Genomic DNA, 20,212 nt, shown 5'->3' with positions numbered 1-20,212 from the left:
TGGTGGGTTCAAGTGCTAGTCTTTCGGATTAGACGAAAAACCGAGGTCCCTTCGTGTACACTACATTGGGGTGTGCACGTTAAAGATCCCACGATTGACAAAAGGGTCTTTCCTGGCAAAATTGTATAGGCATAGATAAAAATGTCCATCAAATACCCGTGGGACTTGGAATAAAGTAAAAAAATTCCATCTCACACGGCATTAAGTCTCAGGAAACATGAATACACGCATGCAGGAAAAAAAATATATGGGTAGCGCCGTATGTATGGCAGCTCGCTTTCCCCGGGGAGAAAGCAGCCCGAATTTCCATGAGGGTAACCTCACTGGACTGTAAATCTTATCCAATCCAATCCAATCCAATCCAAAATACGAAGCATTCTCTGAGTCAATTAATTTGCAATTACAACTGTCATTTATAAAATGATTTAATAGAAAAACTAAAATAAGATAATTGAGAAGCTTACCTTGTAGTCATGTTCATGAACACACAGTACTTTTTCAAATCCTTCCTCTTCCTTGGATCCTGCAAAAGGTAACGAAACATAAAACACGGCATCTAAAGCAACTACTTTAGTCAGAATTTGCAATAAATAGACTAAAAATAAACATAAAGTTATCGAAGTTTCCTTTCAACATTTCTGGATAAGTTCTTCAAAAAAGACCTTGAATTTACATTGACATTTAAAAGAAATCAAAATAACGTTTGCAAGTGTCTATTTATTCTCAGCAAAACAATCATAAAACAAAAATCAGCGCCCCTAAATCAAATACCCAAACTAGGATTTGCAATGAATAGACTCAAAATAAAAACTACCACATACACGTGAGTTCAAGCAAACAATCTGAATAATAACATTCAATTTACGTTTGTAAATGTATGTTAATCTCAAAAGAGAGGAACAAGACAGAGAAAAACATTAAGAGTAGAATGGCTACAACCACAGCAAAGGCAAACAAACACTGACTGTCAGTCGAAAAGTGATTTCGACGGGGTGGTTTAACTTGGAGAAAGCACTCCTTGGCAGATCCAACACCTCAGCCGAAATGATGTCCGAGTTGACAATTTTCGTTGCATTATCTTCATTCTCCCTGCAAACAAAACCAAGAATTAACAAAACCACTTTTTGTTAAAACCACTTGACTGGTACACACATAACAGGTACGGGCTTATGACACCACGATGAAATCAAAACTCTAATTAATTTTATAAGTAAACAACAGCTGTGAGATGCCCTTTGGGCAAGCTGATTGCCTTCTTATTCTTATTTCTTCGTTCATGGGCTGAAACTCCCACGTTCACTCATATTTTTGCACGAGTGGGTTTTTACGTGTATGACCGTTTTTACCCCGTTTATCAGACAGCCATACGCCGCTTTCGGGTGGGCTGATTGCTTCACTTGAGGACTCTTTTTTTAGGCTTTGGGAGATATTTTGCCTCGTATGTTATGATTTTTAAAAATCTAATTTTGTATCTATCTTTCTCTGGCAAAATAAGGGGTAATCGAACTTGTTGGTAGAGTTTTCTGCCATGGGCGCGCGTCCGCTCGTTCGATTATTTCTTTCACGTTAAAAAACTTATTCACAAATCATACAGCATATAATTTTAGATGTTAACCATCGAAATAAGTATATTTTCAAAGCTCCAAACCGAAAAGTCTTGTTTATCACAGCCATTAGAACTGTGTGGATAATTATATTCTTGGAATACTACCAACGGTTACCAAAAGCAAGAGCAACGTACACATACAGAACAAGTTTTGTTCCCAGTAACCTCCTGAAAGTTGCAGGTGAGTTTGTGATGAACCATGAACTCTTGCCTACCTGGAATAGACTCAAGACTCAAGACTAAAAAATGTACTGTCCTTATAAAAACAAGGAAAATTGCCTTGCAGTGTCGGGCGGTTACAGGCATAAAATACATCACATTTACTCAAAATTAAGAATTGCACTAAAAAAACACCAAAACATAATTGATCACATTTATACCTGAACAGTTTCAGAGGAGTTTGTGGTAAATCATTAACGTCTGCTTACCTGGAATACCTGTACTCTTTCAGTGACAGCAAAGGTGCAATGGACAAGAAGCGGCCTGTGTACAATTTCACGTGACGGTCTGGAAAAGAGACCAGTAAAAGCGATAAAAGGCGAATCAAATTCTGTCTACACAATGTTCTCCTCTATCTAAATGGCAACATACGAGCTCTCAGCAAACACATGAGCAACTTCGAACAAAAATGGCAACATTAGAAATTAAAATTTCACGGGATGGACAGTGAGGAAGGTAACGGTTAGGAACAGATTTTGGAGATAGTGTGGAGTGTCATCAGTGTCGAGCACAGCCTGCGCACAGGGAAGAAACAGAATCATTCGAAACTTCCATGATATATTAAAATGGTAAAAACAACGGACAACTAATACATTCATTAGATCGAAATAAACAGACATAATTTCAAGGTACACGAATTAACCTAGGTTACTATAATCCCACAGGTTGTAAGCATTTTAAAACTCAATACATTTGAACCCCCCTTTTAAGACCCCCTAATTCAAGACTTCTCTCATTTTAAGACCTTGCTTTTTCAGTTGTTCAGTTCATAACCTCTGAAAATCGACCTCCATTTTAAGACTCCCTCCTTTCCAAGACCTGATTTCTCAGATTTGTGGAGGTCTCCTTCTTCTTCTTCTTCTGCGTTCGTGGGCGGAAACTCCCACGTACACTCGTGTTTTTTGCACGAGTGGAATTTTACGTGTATGATCGTTTTTTTACCCCGCCATTTAGGCAGCCATACGGCGTTTTCGGAGGAAGCATGCTGGGTATTTTTGTGTTTCTTTAACCCACCGAACTCTGACATGGATTACAGGATCTTTTTCGTGCGCACTTGGTCTTGTGCTTGTGTGTACACACGGGGGTGTTCGGACACCGAGGAGAGTCTGCACACAAAGTTGACTCTGAGAAATAAATCTCTCGCCGAACGTGGGGACGAACTCACGCTGACAGCGGCCAACTGGATACAAATCCAGCGCGCTACCGACTGAGCTACATCCCCGCCCTGTGGAGGTCTTAAAAGGGGGGTTGTACAGTATTGTTACAGTGTTCTAGTTGATCAAACGTGTAGCCAAGACATGTTCGTGTAGATATGACGTCACCCGTACACGTCTGGGAGAATTGGTCTAGATGATGCTCACCCTTCTCCAATGTTCCAAATGCAGTCATCCGTTTTCCTATACGTTGTTTAGGCAAACCGTGTAGATCTTGGTACACCCAAGACGTACAGACTAGATTTGATGACGTTACCCGTACACGTTCCCGTACACGTACTGAAAAGTTCCACATATAGATCTGTCTATTATCTGCTGAAGAACGTACCTGAGCCGTCACCACGCGCAATGTTAAGGAGGTCGGGAGGCAGACGGATGGAGGAGTGGCCAGTGGTGGTCAGTTCAGGGAAGGACGGACTCCAGCTGGTGTTGGGCACGTTCCAGTCCGTCACTACCAGGTCTGGTGTTAAAAAGGGAAAGACAATCAAACCATTGGAAAAATCAAACAGAGAATCTGAATGTTAAACCGTTAGCAAGATAACAATGAACTGACAAGAAACATCGACGATAACAAAATAAGCGGTTTCTTCATCAGCAAAAAAACACACACAAAAACATCAACATAAAAAGGAGAGATGACAGAAATTATAAGAGAACGAAGAACGTCAGAACAGAAGAAGTATTCGTGTTTTATTGTCCATGTTTCTGGTGAGTATACATTTTCACTGTTATCTTGTTCTTGTTCTTTTCACATGCAGTCTTTTGTTCCTATTCTGTTAAACAGTTACATTTTACAACCCAGAAACAATCTTGATTCGTTGTGACTGATTGTGATTTAAAGTGTTGAACATGCAGTCCCTAAAACTCGTACAACCAACCAACAGACCAAGTAACCATCCAACGACGGAATAAGCCAGCAAAGCAACTAAAGGACAAGAGAATTGACCAGCATAGGAACTAAAACCATGGATCCAAAATTGAAACAGTATATAAAAGTACTAATTGGTTCAAATCACCGAAAACAAATATAGGCTTTAAAAAACGAACGTACAATAAATCGCATTCTACATTCTGTGTCTTCGTACGTGTACGCAGAAACGCCATAATAAGATGATAATTGCCATTAAAAAGTGATGAAGGTTAAGCTGCTTACCACAAGCAGACACGAAATGGCACCTTATTGTAACTTTTTGTTTGAATGAAATAACACACACATACTAACAAATTGTACACAAAATCTTATCTACTCGAGCCGTCTACGAGAACCACAACACACAAAACACTTTTACGCATGTACAGCAATATAATGCCATGTTAATAATTAGCCGAATCGGCATCTTCATATTTCTCAGAAGCTGTATACCTCTGAATCCATAGTTCACACTTCCGTTGCCTATGTTTGGAACGCTTGGACCATCGTTATATGATTTTGTCACTGTCGTTCTGGTTTCATTAGGTCAAACAAAAATATATGTTGGTTTAGGGTAACCCGACCGACCCTAAACCTTTTTTTTTCATTTCTCAAAAAAAAATCCCCCCCAAAACAACCTCTGGCACATTTTGTGAACCATACTGAGATTAATTTTTTTAATTAAAAAAACCGACCTACCGACCCTTTTTGGGGGGTCATGTTACCCTAAACCCAACATATATTTTGTTTGGCCTTAAAGACACACTCCTGCTCGTAGAAACAGTTGAGCTTCACATCTCAGATCTGGCTAGGCTTGTATATAGGAAATGAACATCCCTCCACTTGATCACATAACAAAAATCAACACCCTGTGTGCATGCCTACCGTCGTGAATATGAATTGTTGATGAATTAGTTCTTTAAAAGCCAATGGCTGCATTTCTAAAATTAATTCATCAACAAATTCCCACTGTGCAAAGAGATCCCCCAGGCTGTTTATTTGTGGTATGTGGACCAAATGGAGGGATGGTCTTATTACATGCAAAAGCCTAGCCGGATCCGAGACTGTAAGCCGGTGTAACAGGCCATTTTCACACATAGTCAGTTTTGACCGGGAGGTCATTCTGGGCTAGCTGATTTTGACCGGGAGGTCATTCTGGGCTAGCCAATTTTGACCCCCCCCAGTCAGTTTTGACCCCCCCTTCAAACTTTAAGAATAAGTACGTTAGGACCATTTAAAACGAAATATATGTATGTGTGCACAAAATCTGTTGGAAAAATGATATAAAAAATTAAAATTAAAAAAAAAAAGTTTTGACGCTTCCTTTTAAACTTCAAAAATAAGTACACTAGGACCTTTTAAAACGAAATGTACGCATAAATGAATGCATCTATGCATCTCCACAAGTGTGGGGGGGGTCATTCTGGGCTAGCCCAGAATGACCTCCCGGTCAAAATCAGCTAGCCCAGAATGACCCCCCGGTCAAAACTGACTAGGCCAGTCAGTTTTGACCCCCCCTTCAAACTTCAAGAATTAGTATTTTAAGACTTTTTAAACCGAAATGAATGTAAATGTGGACAATATTTGTTAGAAAAATGATATTACAACAAACAAAACAAAAACCCTTAACTCTAAAAAAAATAAAAAATAAAGTTTCGACGCTTCCTTTGAAACTTCAAAAATAAGTACACTAGGACCTTTTAAAACGAAATATACGCATAAATGAATGCATCTATGCATCTCCACAAGTTTGGGGGGGGGGGGGGTCATTCTGGGCCCAGAATGACCTCCCGGTCAAAATCAGCTAGCCCAGAATGACCCCCCGGTCAAAACTGACTACGCCAGTCAGTTTTGACCCACCCTTCAAACTTTAAGAATAAGTACGTTAGGACCATTTAAAACGAAATATATGTATGTGTGCACAAAATCTGTTGGAAAAATGATCTAAATTTTTTTTTTTTTTTAACTAAAAAAAAAAAAAAAATTTTTTTTGACGCTTCCTTTGAAACTTCAAAAATAAGTACACTAGGACCTTTTAAAACGAAATGTACGCATAAATGAATGCATATATGAATCTCCACAAGTTTGGGGGGGGGGGGTAATTCTGGGCTAGCCCAGAATGACCTCCCGGTCAAAATCAGCTAGCCCAGAATGACCCCCCGGTCAAAACTGACTACGCCAGTCAGTTTTGACCCCCCCCCTTCAAACTTTAAGAATAAGTACGTTAGGACCATTTAAAACGAAATATATGTATGTGTGCACAAAATCTGTTGGAAAAATGATCTAAAAAATTAAAATTAAAATGGTTTTTTTTTAAATAAAAAGTTTTGACGCTTCCTTTTAAACTTCAAAAAAAAGTACACTAGGACCTGTTAAAACGAAATGTACGCATAAATGAATGCATCTATGCATTTCCACAAGTTTGGGGGGGGGGTCATTCTGGGCTAGCCCAGAATGACCTCCCGGTCAAAATCAGCTAGCCCAGAATGACCCTCCGGTCAAAACTGACTACGCCAGTCAGTTTTGAACCCCCCTCCCCCCCCCCCCCCCACCATTCGACGCTTCCTTTGAAACTTAAAATGTAAGTACACTAGGACCTTTTAAAACGAAATGTACGCATAAATGAATGCATCTATGCATCTCCACAAGTTGGGGGTGGGGGGGTCATTCTGGGCTAGCCCAGAATGACCTCCCGGTCAAAATCAGCTAGCCCAGAATGACCCCCTGTCAAAACTGACTAGGCCAGTCAGTTTTGACCCCCCCTTCAAACTCTAAGAATAAGTACGTTAGGACCATTTAAAACGAAATATATGTATGTGTGCACAAAATCTGTTGGAAAAATGATCTAAAAAATTAAAATTAAAATTTTTTTTTTAAATAAAAAGTTTTGACGCTTCCTTTTAAACTTAAAAAAAAGTACACTAGGACCTGTTAAAACGAAATGTACGCATAAATGAATGCATCTATGCATTTCCACAAGTTTGGGGGTGGGGGTCATTCTGGGCTAGCCCAGAATGACCTCCCGGTCAAAATCAGCTAGCCCAGAATGACCCCCCGGTCAAAACTGACTACGCCAGTCAGTTTTGACCCCCCCTTTAAACTTTAAGAATAAGTACGTTAGGACCATTTAAAACGAAATATATGTATGTGTGCACAAAATCTGTTGGAAAAAATGATCTAAAAAATAATAAAATTTAAAAAAAAAAAGTTTTGACGCTTCCTTTGAAACTTCAAAAATAAGTACACTAGGACCTTTTAAAACGAAATGTACGCATAAATGAATGCATCTATGCATCTCCACAAGTTTTGGGGGGGGGTCATTCTGGGCTAGCCCAGAATGACCTCCCGGTCAAAATCAGCTAGCCCAGAATGACCTCCCGGTCAAAACTGACTACGCCAGTCAGTTTTGACCTCCCTTCAAACTTCAAGAATTAGTACTTTAAGACTTTTTAAACCGAAATGAATGTAAATGTGGACAATATTTATTAGAAAAATGATATTACAACAAACAAAACAAAAACCCTTAACTCTAAAAAAAAATAAAAAATTCGACGCTTCCTTTGGAACTTCAAAAATAAGTACACTAGGACCTTTTAAAACGAAATGTACGCATAAATGAATGCATCTATGCATCTCCACAAGTTTGGGGGGGGGGGGGTCATTCCGGGCTAGCCCAGAATGACCTCCCGGTCAAAATCAGCTAGCCCAGAATGACCCCCCCCCTTATACTTGTGGAGATGCATAGATGCATTTATTTATTTGTACATTTCGTTTTAAAAGGTCTTAGTGTACTTATTTTTAAAGTTTCAAAGGAGGTGTCAAAAACTTCTTTAATTTTTTTTAATTTTTTTTCAATTTTTTTTATTTGTTTAGATCATTTTTGCAACAAATATCGTTTTAAAAGGTCCTAACGTACTTATTCTTGAAGTTTGAAGCCTAGTCAGTTTTGACCGGGGGGTCATTTTGGGCTAGCTGATTTTGACGGGAGGTCATTCTGGGCTAGCCCAGAATGACTGCCCTCACCCCCCAAACTTATGGGGATGCATAGATGCATACATATATGCGTACATTTCGTTTTAAAAGGACCTAGTGTACCTATTCTTGAAGTTTGAAGGGAAGCGTCAAAAAACTTTTTTTTTTTAAGTAAGTTTTTTTTCCGATTTAAAAAAAAAAAAAAATTTCAACTAATACTAATAGTGTGCAGATATACATTCACTTTGTTTTAAAAGGCCCTAAAGTACATATTCTTGAAGTTTGAAGGGGAGGTCAAAACTGACTGGCCTAGTCAGTTTTGAAGGGGGGTCATTCTGGGCTAGCTGATTTTGACCCCCCCCCCCCCCCTAACCTGGGGAGATGCATAGATGCATACATACATGCGTATGTTTTGTTTTGAGAGGTCCTAGTGTACTTATTCTTGAAGTTCGAAGGGAAGTTTGGAAACTTTTTTTCTTTTTTTCTTGTAATATCCTTTTTCTAACAAATATTGTCCATATTTACATTTATTTCGGTTTAGAAAGTTAAAATACTTATTCTTGAAGTTTAAAGGGGGGGGGGTCAAAACTGACTGGCCTAGTCAGTTTTGACCGGGGGGTCATTCTGGGCTAGCTGATTTTGACGGGAGGTCATTCTGGGCTAGCCCAGAATGACCCCCCCCCCTCAAACCTTAGATATATGTAGTTATATACATATATGCATACATATTGTTTCTAAAGGTCTTAATGTACTCATTCTTCAAGTTTGCAGGGGGGGTCAAAATTGACTAGGGGGGGGTCAAAACTGACTAGCCCGGAATGACCTCCCGGTCAAAATAGGCTAGCCTAGAATGACCGGGAGGTCATTCTGGGCTAGCCCAGAATGACCTCCCGGTCAAACTGGGCTGCTTCAAAATAGACTGCTACACCGGGCTGTTTTCACGAGGAGTGTTCATTTAATTATGATCTTCATCCAGGATGGGCACAACACTTACAACCGGCACGGTTGGCCTAGTGGTAAGGCGTCCGCCCCGTGATCGGGAGGTCGTGGGTTTGAACCCCGGCCGGGTCATACCTAAGACTTTAAAATTGGCAATCTAGTGGCTGCTCCGCCTGGCGTCTGGCATTATGGGGTTAGTGCTAGGACTGGTTGGTCCGGTGTCAGAATAATGTGACTGGGTGAGACATGAAGCCTGTGCTGCGACTTCTGTCTTGTGTGTGGCGCACGTTATATGTCAAAGCAGCACCGCCCTGCTATGGCCCTTCGTGGTCGGCTGGGCGTTAAGCAAACAAACAAACAAACAAACAAACAAACAACACTTACCAACATTATCAGCAGCAGCGCTGAGTAAAGAATACGACATTCCCGGTGACAGGGATCTTGACATGATGTGGACACCGTTCTGACGTCTGACCAGGTTCTCCGCAAAACGCTGTGCTGACGTCAGCAATGACGTCACTTTGTTCTCAACCAGGTGCTGTGAGGGACAAACAATTTATTTTAAAAGAATGAAATGCTTTTTATTTTGCATTTGATACATGTTTGTGCATACAACCTTTCTTGACCGAACACTGTCTGACTGAGCTGAATGTATGATTTGTGTTGTAAAAATAAAAGGTAGTATGGTAGGTTTAGTAAAAACTACCCACCGACCCAAACACGGACAAATAATTATGAAAATAAACGAATCGAAAACGAACGAAAACAAAAACATCAGAAAAAAGTTTGAAAAGCGGCGTGAAGTAGAAAAGGGAAGAAAGACAACAGCAAACGATTGACAAAGAAAACATCACAACAGATCTTTGCAACAAGAACAATATTGTCGTATACAATTATAAACCTGTCGTCAGTTGCACATGCCTACTTTTCTGGAATTCATACGGGAATTCACGGGTCAGCCAACAAAATAACTAACGTATTTATTCACTCACAAGTTAACAAACTACATACTTAACAAAAATTGAATTTGTTGTCGTAAAGCTGGCACACCGAACACTCACCACCCTGGCGTTTTTCCACACGTTCATTGTGCCTGGGTCAACAATGTTGTCGATCGACGATGTGAAATACTGAAACACACATGTGCAGTCAGGTAAATGTCTTACATGCATGTAAGGACACAACAAGTAAATAAATAAAAAAAAATTAAAAAAAAACACACACACACAAGCAAACAGGCTAGAAATGCAACACAACATAATTATACACTGAAATCTACCTCGGTTAGTACCAACCAACTAGCCCTCCTGTTTGGGGCACTGTTCTTGAAATCAACCCCACATAATTACCTGCGCTAACCCAGGAGGGTCTTCGTCAACGGACAGAGCATTGACGACACCTCTGGAGATATCCCCCAGGACATCGGTTGCACTGAGAAGATCTCCAGGGTACAACATCGGCACCTCCTCCTTCCCCTTCAGCACTGACGTCACGTTGGCAAGGCGACGAGTGACGTTATACAGCACGTCACCTTCGACTCCTGCTTGTGTCAGAGCCCGTGACTGTAACCAAAAAACATAAAATCAGGAATGCAATTCAGGTATGTCAGAAGAAGAAAAAAATTCAGCGATTTTACATTGTTTAATAATGTTTTTACATTTAGTCAAGTTTTGACTAAATGTTTTAACATCGAGGGGGAATCGAAACGAGGGTCGTGGTGTATGTGTGTGCGTGTGTGCGTGTGTGCGTGTGTGCGTGCGTGTAGAGCGATTCAGACCAAACTACTGGACCGATCTTTATGAAATTTGACATGAGAGTTCCTGGGTATGATATCCCCGAACGTTTTTTTCATTTTTTTGATAAATGTCTTTGATGACGTCATATCCGGCTTTTCGTGAAAGTTGAGGCGGCACTGTCACGCTCTCATTTTTCAACCAAATTGGTTAAAATTTTGATCAAGCAGTCTTCGACGAAGCTCGGACTTCGGTATTGCATTTCAGCTTGGTAGCTTAAAAATTACTTGATGACTTTGGTCATTAAAAATCTAAAAATTGTAAAAAATATTATTTTTTTCTAAAACGATCCAAATTTACGTTCATCTTATTCTCCATCATTTGCTGATTCCAAAAACATATAAATATGTTATATTCGGATTAAAAACAAGCTCTGAAAATTAAATATATAAAAATTATTATCAAAATTAAATTTTTGAAATCAATTTAAAAACACTTTCATCTTATTCCTTGTCGGTTCCTGATTCCAAAAACATATAGATATGATATGTTTGGATTAAAAACACGCTCACAAAGTTAAAACAAAGAGAGGTACAGAAAAGCGTGCTATCCTTCTTAGCGCAACTACTACCCCGCTCTTCCTGTCAATTTCACTGCCTTTGCCGTGCGCGGTGGACTGACGATGCTACGAGTATACGGTCTTGCTGAAAAATGGCATTGCGTTCAGTTTCATTCTGTGAGTTCGACAGCTACTTGACTAAATGTTGTATTTTCGCCTTACGCGACTTGTTGTTTTCTTGTGGTAGGGTTTCATTTTTGTCGCTACGTACCTTTCTTTTTGTTTCACGCCAACAGAAGTAAGCTTTAAGAATGAGTGTCAATCGATGTTACTGAGAATCCATTACTGAAACACCTTACCGAAAATCCATTCACGTTACTGAATATTGATTGCTTGAAGTCCATATCTGAATATCCACTACTGAAAATCCACAACTGAACATGCATTGGATAATCCATTAAAATCAATGAATACAAATTATTTGAAGAATCCATTCCTGAAAAATCATTGGCAATAATGGAAATGCAAGTCTAAAAACCCATTCCTGAAAATCCACTAATAAAAAATAAATGAATTAAAATCAATGAATGAAAATCAATAAATGAAAATCAATTAATGAAAATCCATTAAACATTTACTGAAAATCCATTGACGTTACTGAGAATCCATTCCTGAAAATGCATTGACGTTACTGAAAATCGATTGACGTTACTTACAATTCTTTACTGAAAATCCACTACAGAAAATTAACAACTGAAAATCCGTTACTGAGAATCCATTGACATTAATGAAAATCCAGTGCATGCAGTTACTGAAGGCCGAGAGCAAGATAGACAATCCTTACATCACGTGCAAGCTGCAGGACAGCGGGGCTGACACAGTCAGACAGGTCAGGCCTCCTCCACAACCCCCCAGTAGGGGACTGGTCGTCCTTGATGCAGTTCCTTTTAGCTGAGCCTGTAAGCACGCAACAATAATCAACAAAACTCAACGTATATTGTGTCTTCGATAGAAGTTTTGTAAGAGGCTGGTCATCTTTGATGCAGTCCATTTTTGCTGTGCCTGTCACCACGCCACAGCAATCAACAAAACTCAACGCATATTGTGTCTTCGGTAGTCCTCTTGTAAGAAACTGGTCTCCTTTGACGCAGATAATCTTAAGTCAAACGAGGCAGAGCCCTGTTTTATTGTCGGAGAAACAAATTGTGACCCTCCACCACGAAATGAGTCGCATGTCACCTCGCGCAGTTCTGCGCTAGGCTTAATATAAGGCCGGGGGGACTGTGGTAACAGTATGAGGGTCACCTTAGTCACAGGCTTATAACTCGAACAGTTTTCGTTCTTTTCTAAAACGGGTTTCACCACTGGATAGAGCAAAAAAAGGATTTAGGAAAATGTAAAAATATGAAAATCATGCAAAGGTGACAAGCGACTCATTCCGTTGTGGAGGGTCACAATTGAGGTAAACACTCTAAATGCATATATGGGGTGATTGCGCAACATGAATAAGTAAGAGCTTTGCAGAAGCAATTTCCTTGCACCTGAGACAATAACAAACATAAAACAAGTCGCGCAAGGCGAAAATACAATATTTAGTCAAGTAGCTGTCGAACTCACAGAATGAAACTGAACGCAGCAAGACCGTATACTCGTAGCATCGTCACTCCACCGCCCGTGGCAAAGGCAGTGCCCGTGGAATTGACAAGAAGAGCGGGGTATTCGTTGCGCTAAGAAGGATAGCACGCTTTTCTGTACCTCTCTTCGTTTTAACTTTCTGAGCGTGTTTTTAATCCAAACATATCATATCTATATATTTTTGGAATCAGGAACCGACAAGGAATACGATGAAAGTGTTTTTAAATTGATTTCGAAAAAAAAAATTTGATAATAATTTTTATATATTTAATTTTCAGAGCTTGTTTTTAATCCAAATATAACATATTGATATGTTTTTGGAATCAGCAAATGATGGAGAATAAGATAAACGTAAATTTGGATCGTTTTATAAATTTTTAATTTTTTTTACAATTTTCAGATTTTTAATGACCAAAGTCATTAATTAATTTTTAAGCCACCAAGCTGAAATGCAATACCGAACCCCGGGCTTCGTCGAAGAGTACTTGACCAAAATTTCAACCAATTTGGTTGAAAAATGAGGGCGTGACAGTGCCGCCTCAACTTTCACGAAAAGCCGGATATGACGTCATCAAAGACATTTATCAAAAAAATGAAAAAAACGTTCGGGGATTTCATACCCAGGAACTCTCATGTCAAATTTCATAAAGATCGGTCCAGTAGTTTAGTCTGAATCGCTCTACACACACACACACACACACAGACACACACACAGACACACACACACACGCACACACGCACATACACCACGACCCTCGTTTCGATTCCCCCTCGATGTTAAAATATTTAGTCAAAACTTGACTAAATAAAACGAACACGCGACTTTATTTCATCCTCTTTTTGGCCGTGTCTGAAAGCACACATTGGCACGAAGCAAACACGTCTAGCCCTTCCTTCCTTTCTTTACTTGTCTTTACTTTTTATATTTAGTCAAGTTTTGACTAAATATTTTAACATCGAGGGGGAATCGAAACGAGGGTCGTGGTGTATGTGCGTATGTGTGTGTGTGCGTGCGTGTGTGTGTGTGTGTGTGTGTGTGTAGAGCGATTCAGACTAAACTACTGGACCGATCTTTATGAAATTTGACATGAGAGTTCCTGGGTATGAAATCCCCATACGTTTTTTTCATTTTTTTGATAAATGTCTTTGATGACGTCATATCCGGCTTTTCGTGAAAGTTGAGGCGGCACTGTCACGCCCTCATTTTTCAACCAAATTGGTTGAAATTTTGGTCAAGTAATCTTCGACGAAGCCCGGGGTTCGGTATTGCATTTCAGCTTGGTGGCTTAAAAATTAATTAATGACTTTGGTCATTAAAAATCTGAAAATTGTAAAAAAAAATAAAAATTTATAAAACGATCCAAATTTACGTTTATGTTATTCTCCATCATTTGCTGATTCCAAAAACATATAAATATGTTATATTCGGATTCAAAACAAGCTCTGAAAATTAAATATATAAAAATTATTATCAAAATTAAATTGTCCAAATCAATTTAAAAACACTTTCATCTTATTCCTTGTCGGTTCCTGATTCCAAAAACATATAGATATGATATGTTTGGATTAAAAACACGCTCAGAAAGTTAAAACAAAGAGAGGTACAGAAAAGCGTGCTATCCTTCTTAGCGCAACTACTACCCCGCTCTTCTTGTCAATTTCACTGCCTTTGCCATGGGCGGTGGACTGACGATGCTACGAGTATACGGTCTTGCTGAAAAATGGCAGCTACTTGACTAAATATTGTATTTTCGCCTTACGCGACTTGTTCCTTCCTGTTTTTGTGGATCCCACCTTCCTTCTGTCAGTCTGTTTGCCCGTCTGTCCTTCAGTCAGTCAGGTGGTCAGTTAGTCAGCTGATGTTTACGTAATGTCTGATGTCTGCGTGCTGATGTCAGGTCAGAAAAAGGGAAGACGTGAGAAACATGGCCGGATGCTCCCAATAACTGATGGTGCTTGAAGGTGTTTGTTTTTCAAAAACTGTACGGTATTTTAATTTATCAGGAGGTAGCTTTAATATGTGAAACACAGGGATAAGGAGGCACATACCAGTAATGCCAGTGGGACATGGTTGTTCGTCATGGTAGCCAGCCAATGTGTCCACCCATCGGATACCACTCCCCACCGTGCTGTCCAACTCGTCTGTGCAGTGGGCTTCCCCTGGACAAACAAAGACAGAAACGGTCAAATTCGCTTTGTTTAATCTTCGCGGGGTTGGCATGAAAAGGTTGCTGTGTCTGAATGGCTTGTCGCAAAAATGTTGGTTGCAACCGCGGCGTCCACACGACTTCATAAGTTATAAGCTTGCTGGTCGATTGCATCACGATCATAGTACATTGACGTAAGTAGAAAAAGAACAAGTACAAGCAAGCTCACCATCCAGTATGGTACACAGGGTGCCAGTGTACTCAGGCGTACAGGTGCAGGTGAACCCGCCAGTGCCGTCCTTCATACATGTACCGCTGTGTTGACATGGCGACGAAGCGCAAGGGCTGGTCGGTGCGCGGCAGTCCGGGGGTTCGAATCTTGGAGGACAGTTGCATTTAGCCAGGGTGGCGTTCTGCTTCTCACAGGTTCCTCCGTTCAGGCAGGTGAGATTTTGGCAAGGGTCCAGCTCTATTTCACACTCTCCGCCAGAAAAGCCGGGCTGGCAGTCACACCTGCGAAGATCAAGAGACATGCAGATAGACCTTATCTAGCGAAGGTCATAATGACAATAAAAAAATCTTTCTGTTCAGCCATTTATTGTATGTTATCCACCTGGAATTGTAAATATTTCAAGGGAAGTAACTGTTTGGTACACAGGGGACGGGCGCAGTGGCGTGGTGGTAAGACATCGGCCTCCAAATCGGGAGGTCGTGAGTTCGAATCCCAGTGGCTGCTGCCTGGTGAGTTAAGAGTGGAGATTTTTCCGATCTCCCAGGTCAACTTATGTGCAGACCTGCTAGTGACTTAACCCCCTTCGTGTGTACACGCAAGCACAAGACCAGGTGCGCACGGAAAAGATCCTGTAATCCATGTCAGAGTTCGGTGGGTTATCTTCTTCTTCTTCTTGTCGATCACTCAGATGGAAACGCCGGTTCTCCGCGCAAATGTTGCCGTGCGCTGTATAGGTCGTCCAGACTGCCATAGAGCTTCCCTTGCACCGTGGTCGCCTCCGCCCAGGTGGGTTATAGAAACACGAAAATACCCAGCATGCCTCCCCCGAAAGCGGCGTAAGACTGCCTAAATGGCAGGGTAAAAACGGTCATACACGTAAAATTCCACTCGTGCTAAAAACATGAGTGAACGTGGGAGTCTAAGCCCATGAACGAAGAAGAAGAAGAAGAAGAAGAAGAAGAAGAAGAAGAAGAAGAAGAAGAAGAAGAAGAAGAAGAAGAAGAAGAAGAAGAAGAAGAAGAAGAAGAAGAAGAAGAGGGTAAACAGGGCTCCCCACGCCCGCCCTAGAGAGTCCCGGGACCCGCACTTTTAATGTTTAGAGGGTCCATGGCCCCCCTACGCGGAGTTTTAGAGGGTCCCAAGAGTCCATGGTCCCTGAAATAAATATTGCATTGCCTTGCATTGCCTTGCCTATACCCCCTGTGTTCATATAACACATTGTTATCACACACAGTGTGATATGAGGTACTAGGTGTCTTTTTTCATCAGAATATTCGAAGAGGACACTTTAACTATACCTTGTTAAATGGAACACACACTCGTTCCGGCGTGAAATTGGCATTTGTGCTTGCACTATAATTGACTGACGACTACAGTCTGAAAAGAGTATCTACAGTACGCACGATAGTGGAAATGCAGTGCGTCCCTGGGCCCGCTCTTTATAGGTTAAGTGCGTCCCGAGACCCCGGCCTCAATACATTTCTAGTACGTGATTTCGGCTTTTAGTGCGTATAGTACGCAGGGACGCGCACTTTGGAGAGCCCTGGGTGCATCATGAGCATAATTTTAAGTAAAAGACATAATCCTAGGATAACAAGCCTCGGGCTTTTTGACAAGCGGAAAACGGGCCTTCAACAGGCGGAAAAAAGGCTTTTAGTAGAAAAGGGTTTCAAACACTGATTTAACTACTCACTCGAAATTGGCTCTATCAGCAGCAGTGACGCACGTGCCTACACCGCTACAGTTGTGTACGTCACAGGGGTCAGTGTAGATCTCACAGTTGCGTCCAGAGTACGGGTCATCGCACAGACAGCGGTAGTCGCCGGGATCAAACCCTGACCGGCCCTTCATGCACTGAAAGCCGTTGTCACAGTACCTCTCACAACCCGCCTTTGCTGTTGGCAGAAAACAATTCGATTTTACAAGAAGAAAGAAAAACAAAAGCAGGTAAGTTTATTTAGCGGAAAATTATTCACTTCAACCTTAATCAGTTGATATTTGAAAGGGACGAACACAATACACAATAGAAAAATAATGTTGAAGGCTGATCGCTTGGCAATGTGTGTTGCGTATTCGGAAATGGCAGAAAGCAAAATGACAAAAGGAATGACGCAGACAAGAATTTAAATTGGAATTTTTTTCGAAATTTCCCCTTAAGAAAGTTATTTTTCTTAGTCGTTGTCGTGGTATATATATAATGGTATTGAATCCTCGAAACAAGGATGTTTGTTTGGCATGCGCCCTGCACCCGTCCGTCCTTGTGGCCATTTCTTTTCATTACTTTAAGAAGTGGCAAGTATGTGTGATCAAATTGGTGAAGTGCTGCCTTGTTTTAACACATACACATGAAACAAAGAAACACAAAATAGACAAACAAACAATAAAACAATTTTTAAAAAATAAAAAAAATAAAAAAATAAAAACACAAAGAAAGAAACAAACAAATGAAAACAAACAAATAAACAAACAAACAAATAAACAAACAAACAAACAAACAAACAAACAAACAATGCAAGCTGACTGTAAATGGACTCACTGCTGTAGTCAAGGTAGAGGCGCCCAGTCCACGTGTTGTTGGTAGCTGGGTTGTACGTTACCAGGACATCAGATATGGTGACGATCTTTGAGTCACCTCGACACAGTTCTTGGTTTTTGTCAGCCACTCCTGTTACGCTTCGTGTAGTTTCCCACTTAACAGATGAAGATAATTATTCAATATAAGGGAAATAATGACCAGATGCAAGTTTTATTCGACATGTACGTATTTCTAATATTATACTCGTGCGTCTTCTTCAACAGTCCAACGATGGAAGATTTGAGGCTAAAATCTGCTGGATACGATCGTGGTAAAAGTAGGCCAGATAGCTAGCTAGTTTCAAATTCTAATTGTTTGTTCGTTCATGGGCTGAAACTCCCACGGCTTTTACGTGTATGACCATTTTTACCCCGCCATTTAGGCAGCCATACGCCGCTTTCGGAGTAATCAAATTCTAATGACAAGGGAACGTTTAGCATTCAAGCAGCAGCAACAAAACACAAAAACAAAACAATACAAAACAACAACAACAACAACAACAACAACAACAACAACAACAACAACAACAACAACAACAACAACAGTAGTACCGCCATCACCATCACACCCAGCCAGAAAGCACAGGTAGACGGACAGACATGCATGGGGTGTGCATAGTAGAGAGAAATAGAGACGGAAACACTTATATTCATCCGCATATGACGTACATTCAGCAGTTTAGAACCGCAGTCCGGCAGAACGTGTTTCGTGTCGTTCTCATCAGGCCGGATGTAGATGATCTGCTGATTCTGTGACGTCACGTTCCATTCACACGTCACGCCATCTGGTGGAGGGTTTGGGTAACCAGGAGACTCCAGGAAACCGCCTTCCGTTATGTTGGACTCACATATGCCTGGAATTTGTAATCATCGAAAGCATCACCATTGGATACATACTGTTCGCGTTAAATGGAATTGTCAAATATTTTGCAGGTTTTTATTTGAAATCATTGGAAAAGAAAACCGATCAGTAGTATCGATCCGTCGCGATATAACCTTCGTGGTTGAAAACGACGTTAAACACCAAATAAAGAAAGAAAGTAGTATCGATTTTGATTGTATTTGACAGTGTTCCTTTATTCAAATCAGGTTATCAACCTTGTATCTATTAGGCAGCTAGGTTACCGTGACGTAATGCCTGGTCTGTATCTGGTTTTATTGTTTTTACCTTTTACGTAATACCGGTATGTGCTACGCGAGGTGTGATCACTGGATGCATTTTAGTAATCATTTTGGACATTAACGTGGTTTTTTTTCTCTCCATGTAGTACTGGTGGGAAGATAAGCATACTTTTATTGCTTTCCGTTATGTCTTAAGTTCTTAACACTGACACGCCTAAAGTTCAAACATAACAATGGCGTTACTAGTGGGTATGGCTTGTGAAATAAAGAGGAAACAATTCGGTCCCACAGCTTGTATTGGCACAAACTACTGCTTTCTATTATGTAAAGCAGTGAAATTAATCTGGTTTATATATAACAATAGCATCAGTACTGAGAAGGGTTTGAATCACAAATGACACCCTGTTGACCAAAACTTTGGTACTGGCACACCCTACTGCTTTTCATTGTGTTTCACTTAGAGCAATATTCCTGTAATTTATGTAGGCATAGACACAACAAAAAAAACACTTCATGTTTGGATACAATCTTTGGCGAAGAAAAACATTAAATGCTTATTTAAGGTGTGTTCAGTGCTCACAGGTACGGACGTTTGTGTATTCTTCCACAGCCGTTTTAGGTTTTACAGCATGTAGTTATCTTTTTATTAGATGCTATTAGTATAAACAATGATTTTCCCTTTTGCAGAATAACTTTAAGTTGACTGGCTTCTAAAAGGTTTGTTGCATGCAGCTATTTTTCAAGAAATGAGAAAAACAAAACACAATTAAAATAGCTTCCAACATGCCTGCGCCTGAGTGCTGCTTCAAAATTTAGTTTTAATGCCAAAATGACGTCATTACATACCGCTATAACATTTTGATTTTTTAAACGGCGAAACAAGGCTCAGGCGAACGCCCTCAATAATATCTAAGTCAATTTTCTGAAAGACCCATTGAATATATTGTTGTTGAGAACACACACACATATACACACACACACACACACACACACACACACACACACACACACACACACACACACACACACACACACACATACACCTAGGAAGACATAGCTCCCCTCTTCCCTCGTGAACTAATTCAGTCAAGTATTGCCTGAATGCAAAATGAAGAAAGTAGCAAAAATGCATCACTAACCTTCATATGTTGCTTGAAATCCAGCTTTTTGAGTACTTTCATCCGTTTTAAAATAGATGGACATTTCATTTCCTGTAGATTCGAAAGTCCGGCCTAGACCGTCCGACTGACATCCCGAAAACAAGGAGCTTATTGCGCCATCAACAACCTGAAATAGAGGTTTAAAAATAAATAAAAATACAGTCATACTGTTTGTTTGTTTGTTTGCTTG

General features: G+C 40.3%; 1 protein-coding gene across 1 annotated transcript in view; it reads right to left on the bottom strand.

The window, feature by feature from the left end:
- LOC138969292 (adhesion G protein-coupled receptor L4-like) overlaps nucleotides 1–20,212 on the bottom strand; it is a 52,889-nt gene that overhangs the window by 13,092 nt on the left and 19,585 nt on the right. Inside the window, exons 4-17 of the mRNA XM_070342046.1 lie at nucleotides 20,002–20,149; nucleotides 18,410–18,594; nucleotides 17,703–17,856; nucleotides 16,860–17,061; nucleotides 15,164–15,447; nucleotides 14,837–14,947; nucleotides 11,997–12,109; nucleotides 10,210–10,422; nucleotides 9,922–9,990; nucleotides 9,245–9,398; nucleotides 3,368–3,499; nucleotides 2,035–2,113; nucleotides 966–1,089; nucleotides 465–523 (exon numbers count right to left, since the gene is read on the bottom strand). Coding sequence (XP_070198147.1) covers nucleotides 465–523; nucleotides 966–1,089; nucleotides 2,035–2,113; nucleotides 3,368–3,499; nucleotides 9,245–9,398; nucleotides 9,922–9,990; nucleotides 10,210–10,422; nucleotides 11,997–12,109; nucleotides 14,837–14,947; nucleotides 15,164–15,447; nucleotides 16,860–17,061; nucleotides 17,703–17,856; nucleotides 18,410–18,594; nucleotides 20,002–20,149 — 2,027 coding nt within the window. The remainder of the gene's footprint in view (nucleotides 1–464; nucleotides 524–965; nucleotides 1,090–2,034; nucleotides 2,114–3,367; nucleotides 3,500–9,244; nucleotides 9,399–9,921; nucleotides 9,991–10,209; nucleotides 10,423–11,996; nucleotides 12,110–14,836; nucleotides 14,948–15,163; nucleotides 15,448–16,859; nucleotides 17,062–17,702; nucleotides 17,857–18,409; nucleotides 18,595–20,001; nucleotides 20,150–20,212) is intronic.

The sequence above is a fragment of the Littorina saxatilis genome, linkage group LG6 (genome assembly GCF_037325665.1).
Source record: "Littorina saxatilis isolate snail1 linkage group LG6, US_GU_Lsax_2.0, whole genome shotgun sequence".
NCBI lineage: Eukaryota > Metazoa > Mollusca > Gastropoda > Littorinimorpha > Littorinidae > Littorina > Littorina saxatilis.
The sequence above is the reverse complement of the archived record's forward strand: the minus strand, read 5'-3'. Positions and strand labels throughout refer to the sequence as shown.